Source organism: Epinephelus lanceolatus, chromosome 7 (assembly GCF_041903045.1).
Source record: "Epinephelus lanceolatus isolate andai-2023 chromosome 7, ASM4190304v1, whole genome shotgun sequence".
NCBI classification, from domain to species: domain Eukaryota; kingdom Metazoa; phylum Chordata; class Actinopteri; order Perciformes; family Serranidae; genus Epinephelus; species Epinephelus lanceolatus.
This window is the reverse complement of record NC_135740.1, coordinates 26059411-26065410: the sequence shown is the minus strand read 5'-3', so window position 1 is coordinate 26065410 and position 6000 is coordinate 26059411. Positions and strand designations below refer to the sequence as shown.

Sequence of the window (6000 nt, the reverse complement as noted above, 5' to 3'; positions counted from 1 at the left end):
TTTACCTTTTCAAATGATGACCAGTGAGTGTGTGCTCGTAAATCACCCATTAAAACTGTCAAACACTGCTGGAGAAATGACAGTTTCGGAAGTGTGCGGAAATTATTTGTAGTTGCAGAAAAAAATGGTCTAAATGAAGTTATTATACAACTACAATGACTAAAATGTCATGAATTTTCATCGACTAAAACTATGAAGGATAAAAATAACTAAAAAGTGACTAAACTAATAAACATTTTCGTCTCAAGACTAAAATATCTGTCAAAATTAACACTGGAAGAGAGCATAGGTAAGTTTCTCTTTCACTTTGGTTTTATATACTAACGTTTGAGTGAAAGTGCATGTGTTAGGGAAGTACTGAGCATACGACTGGCTCAATGAGACTGGGATTATACTGCACGAGGTGTGCAAGAGTTTGCAAATGGATGTTTTGATATAGTTTGCTGTTGTTAAACACGGTCCCCAATCAATCAATGCAACAATATGTTCCATGTTTTCTGTGGAGCACTTCGAGAAAACAAAGTTTTTACAAACTTGAGGTAACACGGCGTGACTGACTGATATATAAATGGTTATTTTGTGGGTGAAGTGTCCCTTTAACCCACTGGTTGTGTTGTAAATGATAACATCCAAAAGGCATCATGTCCTTAAAAATACAGAGTGATCTCGATATATAATATTGCATAAATCAAATTAAACATTCGCTCAGCCAGCATGCCCAGAAATAAAGATAAAAGAATAATAACTGTCATCACCAGGCTGCACTGGTGCTGCACTATCAACACAAATGCAGTTTCAGAAAGTTCACAAAAAAATCTGTACAGCAATGTGAAATATCAATATGATATATTTTCTGTAATTCACAATTTTGTAAACTTTTATTTAATGCGAAACAAGACTTCTAAGACAAGCAAATGACTTTGGTGTTCTGTAGCTACAGGCTCAATAATAATAATAATAATAATAATAATAAAAAAATCCAAATATATTATTCAGTAAAATTTCATTCCTGTTTTTTCAAACCAGCCTGGATGAACTCATCGCCCTCAGTGTTCACAGTGGTCTCCTCCGCAAAAGAGAAAGAATCTGTTCAGACCACCCACTGAGGAGAGACACAGGTACGTGGTGACATTTATATATCATAACAACTTTCATTTGAAGTGGCTATAAAGTGAAATATAAACCCCAAAATATACTGTTTCATGTGATGGCACCGATAAGAAAAGTCTCTGTATAGATGTAAACTAACCTGCAGGCTTCTTTTTCTCAAAATGTAACTTTTACATTTAATCTTACGAACATACACAGAACGTTTCAGAAAACTAGTATAACAAAGCAGTACAACAAAGCCTTGGCACTTGCTACAGCTTAGCCAAGTCTATGGAAATTCTTGATCGTTTGAGAATGTGGAGAATGTGCAGTGCATTCCAGTTTCTGAATAAGTCCTCCCCAGTGGGCAGGCATGTCCACTAATGATAGAAACAATGGTTTATGGGCAAGGCTCTGTCTGTGTTCCCTTCTGAAAAATGTGGACAGCCGAGTTAAAGAAGATGAAAAAACCCCCCGAAACAACAAAAAAAAAACACGACTCTCGAAGGATGTGTCCTTGATCCGTTGTTTTGTTTGTCCACTCCTCTTCACCGCTCTCTCATTTGTTTCCCATGCTGTCGTGAGACAAAACGCTCAAGGCAATTTCACCACCACCACGCAGGCGCCTGCCCTGCCAATGTTGAGAGGGACCTCCTACAGGACGACAGAGAGGTTAACATGCAGCCTCTCATCTGAGGCTGTCTTCAAAAAGAATCCTATTTTACTTCATGCCGATAAGAGGGTTACAGAGGCAAGATTGGAAAAACATATTGCGAAAAAAGAGGAGAAGAAAGCTATAAAATATTGATAGGATTCAGTGACTTGAGCAGATTTATGCTCCTGAGGGGTTTTAACTGGAACCCCGATGTTACATGTCACCAGTGCTGGCAACAAAAACTACAATCTAATTAAAAAGTTTAACCATTTAAAATGTCACAAGTTCCCTAGTTTTATTTATATATCTCAAACAATAGAACATCTATACTGTGATAAATGCATTTTGGTGCGATTACCTCAGTCCACTCGTTGTTCTGTGCGTCATAGGACTCAACGGTGTTCAGATACGTCTGGCCGTCGTATCCACCCACAGCATACAGCCTGTCTCCCAGCAGGCAAACACCCACTGCGTCCCGGGGGACACTGAGTGAGGACACAGTGGTCCACGTGTCCGTCTTTGGATCATACCTGTAATTGCAATATTTGGATTATTTCTGCACTACGGCTGATATGGAAAATGAAGTTTTTTTATTCATCCAAATGGCAAAAATCTCAATAGGTAAAGAGTGTCCCATGTCCACTGAGACATCCTATACGTTTGTGGCAACCCCTCTCAGCACAAACAGAGAGCCAGATTGAAACTTAAAGAGACAGTTCACCCCCAAAATGAAAAATTCATACTTTTCTTTTTCCTGTAGTGCTATTTATCTACATTGTTTTGGTGTGAGTTGCAGAGTGTTGGAGATATCGGCCATACAGATGTCTGCCCTCTCTCAAACATAATGGATCTGCAGGATGATACAGTTGGCTTGTGTAGACTGGTAGAAAGAAAATAGTTCCTCGCAACAAGGTCTGAGGATTATCTCCACCGGGTCATGATTTCTGGAAAGGGACATTGCTATTGAGTTTTAAAAATATACTTAATAGGTGCTTTGAGCACCACAAGCTGAGTGCTGTTTACTCCAGTATATTCAAGAAAAGGCAGACGTCTCTATAGCCAGTGGTGGCCCTAGCACATTTGGTGCCTGATGCAAGTCTTTCCCTGACCCCCAAACATGTTTGCAGACAAAGTACTGCACATTAATTACCAAAATGCAAAGAAACTACCTTGCAAATAAAAATAAAATAATAATTTGTGCTAATTTGCTTTAAGTAACATGTTGTACATATAGTATAAAAACAATTACAAATTAACTTAGAAGAATAAAGAAGAAGAATAAAAAATGAAATAATATATGACATTGTAAAATAATAATAAAATGTACAAAGTAACTTTCTAATTAAACTAGGGATGCACTGATTTTTAAATTCTAGGCCGAAACTGATACCAGTGTTTAAAATAACGATTTCATAGCCAATAGCATTTTTTTATTGATGTTGAGAATAAGCAAAAGGCCCTTTTACTACATATGATACGTCATAATTCCCTGTCTAATATCTATTTTATATTGCTGTGAAAACATCAACACAATTCTCCTTCAAACAGCTGTATTTATTCAAGTTTGCCACCAAACGCTACATTTTACAAGATGACATTGAACACATCATGAGACGGTCATAATTTACCTCTGCCTAATTCTCCTTTTTACTGAACAGAGCTCGAACGCCTCACAGTGTAAATCAATGCAACCTCCGTGAGCTGAGCAGAGGTAATGATAACCAGCTCTCCTCCTGCTGATTCTGCAACACAGATTTGTTGTTGTTATTTTCATGTCTAGTGGTAGTTGGGTGGGCACCAGAGAGCTTTTGTCGTTTTGACAGCAGGAAACCAAAAAAAGGCCTCTCTATTATTTAGTAGGCTTTGCGATGTTGTTATGTTGTTGTGGCCTGATGTGGCATTTCAAAATAATAGCAGTACTAGTATCAGTAAAAAATAGTAAAAGATAAACATTTTGATTTTCCTTCCCCCATTAGTGGCGCCCCCCATGAATGACAGTGCCCTTAGTGTTCTCCTATACTGCCGATGCCCAGGGCCGGCCCTGTCTATGACTGATATCGACAACACTCGTCAACTCACACCTAAACAAGCTAGGTAGAATCTAGATAGCACTGATTATGGGGTGAACTGTCTCTTTAAAGCACATGAAGCGTGACACAACGGATAAACCAAGCTGGTTCCAGAGGACAATTTGATGCACAATCGCTACAACAGAAAGATCAATCTGTTATTATTGTTGCTAAATTACTATGGAATAAACTGCGAACTGACCGCTGGGACTTTTTCAAATCCCCTTGGGAACCTTTATTGAATAATACTTGGATTCTAATTGGAGATAAAGTGGTTAACTGGACACTATGTAAACAATTTCTGAGCTTTAACCAAACTGCAGACAAGTAGAAATTACAAGCTAATCCATTTTGGAGGTAGCGTAAAACTCCAATTAAAAGCCTGGTCCCAATTAAATCTTTTACCAGCCTGGTGTGGCTACACATTTTGACAAATAAAGGCCTGTCTCAATTAGAGGCCTGGTCTGGTTGCCAAGCAGTGCATTTTTCTAATGGAAGTCCTTCTCATGTTTAAAACCGGGTTGTTGGCTACCTCAAATTATGTGTCCATTCCTCAATTACACTGTAAGTTATTCATATCTTTAGTCTGTAAGGGTCCTCAGATCAAAAGAATCAAAAGGGCTTTTCATAAAGTTGTGTGGACTGTTTTAACAGGATAAAGTGGTGCTGTGTCAGTATACCGGGTGCCGTAATCCTCAAGTGTCGTGACTCACTCTCCCTCTGATGCACTGTCTGCTGGAGGTAGATCAAAAGAATGATTCATAATTGATATAAAATCTGAAGCCTAATTTTTGAACAAGTAATATTTGTTTAAATAGACAATTTGTATTTCCCATCCTCGCTGATAAGCAGTTGTGTGTGAAAAGAATTAAAAGCCTGTCCCAAATAGAGGCATGCTGATTTCAGTGACTTAAGCAAATAATAGCTGGGGCTATTAACTGAAGTTTTACGGTATGTCCAAATGCAAAGTACCTTGTCTAAATGGGTATGCAGCCCTCTTAGCTGTCCCACAGGCAGCCCCAAAGAAGAAATGCTTACTAGAGCATCATGTAAGGACACCTCTTCAAAGATCTATCACTCACTGCAGGAACAGTTTTGTGACACCTTGATCAAAGTAGAAAAAACAAAACAACAGGCAGGGGACGTGGCTGCAGACATAGCCTGAGGCCTGGAAGTCATGTTTGACTAACATCAATAACATGCACAAAAAAGGAGCAATAGGTTTATCCATCTGAGAACAACACACAGATGGCATCAGACACCACAACAGTTATATAAGTGGAGACTGACACAAATAGCCTCCTGCTGGAGACGTGACCAGAACAACGCTTCTGTCCTAAATGTACTCTGGATGTGTCCAGCTATTAAAGGTTTGTGGAAGAATATCCAACAGGTTATTTATTTAATACAAAGTCAGGACTTGTACTTGTCCTCCTTTGAAGAGAAATTGATTATTTTCGCTTTTACAACAGCTAAACTGATACTACTGAGACACTGCAGGAAAAGCACCAGACCCCTTGCAAAGAATGAGCTACAACAAGGGCTCAGGTGTCTGCTCAGGAGAGGGTGCCACACTTTGTATTGAACATGCTTGATCAGTTTTTGTTTACATGCTGCCCTTTCACTGATTGGCTGTAACTAGAACTGTACCTTAGAAGTCAATTTAGTGATCCAGTGTAACTAATGGACTGTTGTGCTTAACCTCGGAGAAGATGCCAGTGTGATGGTTTTTGTGTTTTCCCCATGCATCTGATTTTGCACGTTTGTATGGGAGTCTGTTTCTGGTAGGTCTGTTAAGTGGTTATTTTGTCCTTGTCACCTTGTTTTAACTCTCAATAACATCTCGAATATTAAAAAAAAAAAAGCAAAATTGTCTCTTGAACAGCAGCTGGCAGCCTATCAGTGTCGGCACATGCTGAAAAAGACATTTTTTCCTGGGGCATTGGTGTCTTAGTGGATAGACAAGGCACCCCATGTACAAGGCTGTTGCCACAGTGGCCCGGGTTCGACTCCAGCCTGTGGCCCTTTGCTGCATGTCACTCCCTCTCTCCCTCCCCCTCACACTTGACTTTCCTATCAATTAAAGGCAAAACTGCCCAAAAAATATCTTAAAAAAAAGAAGACTTTTTTCCACCATGTTGATCATTAAGATGAAAATGAAGACACATTTTATGATTTACTTTCAAT

General features: G+C 39.0%; 1 protein-coding gene across 2 annotated transcripts in view; it reads right to left on the bottom strand.

Annotated features, from left to right (window-relative positions):
• Positions 1 to 829: 829 nt before the first annotated feature.
• klhl4 (kelch-like family member 4) overlaps positions 830 to 6000 on the bottom strand; it is a 54243-nt gene continuing 49072 nt past the window's right edge. For both annotated transcript variants that reach the window (XM_033633356.2, XM_033633355.2), the window contains exons 10-11: positions 2103 to 2274; positions 830 to 1743 (exon numbers count right to left, since the gene is read on the bottom strand). In XM_033633356.2, the coding sequence (XP_033489247.1) occupies positions 1684 to 1743; positions 2103 to 2274 (232 nt within the window). In that variant the 3' untranslated portion in view covers positions 830 to 1683. The remainder of the gene's footprint in view (positions 1744 to 2102; positions 2275 to 6000) is intronic.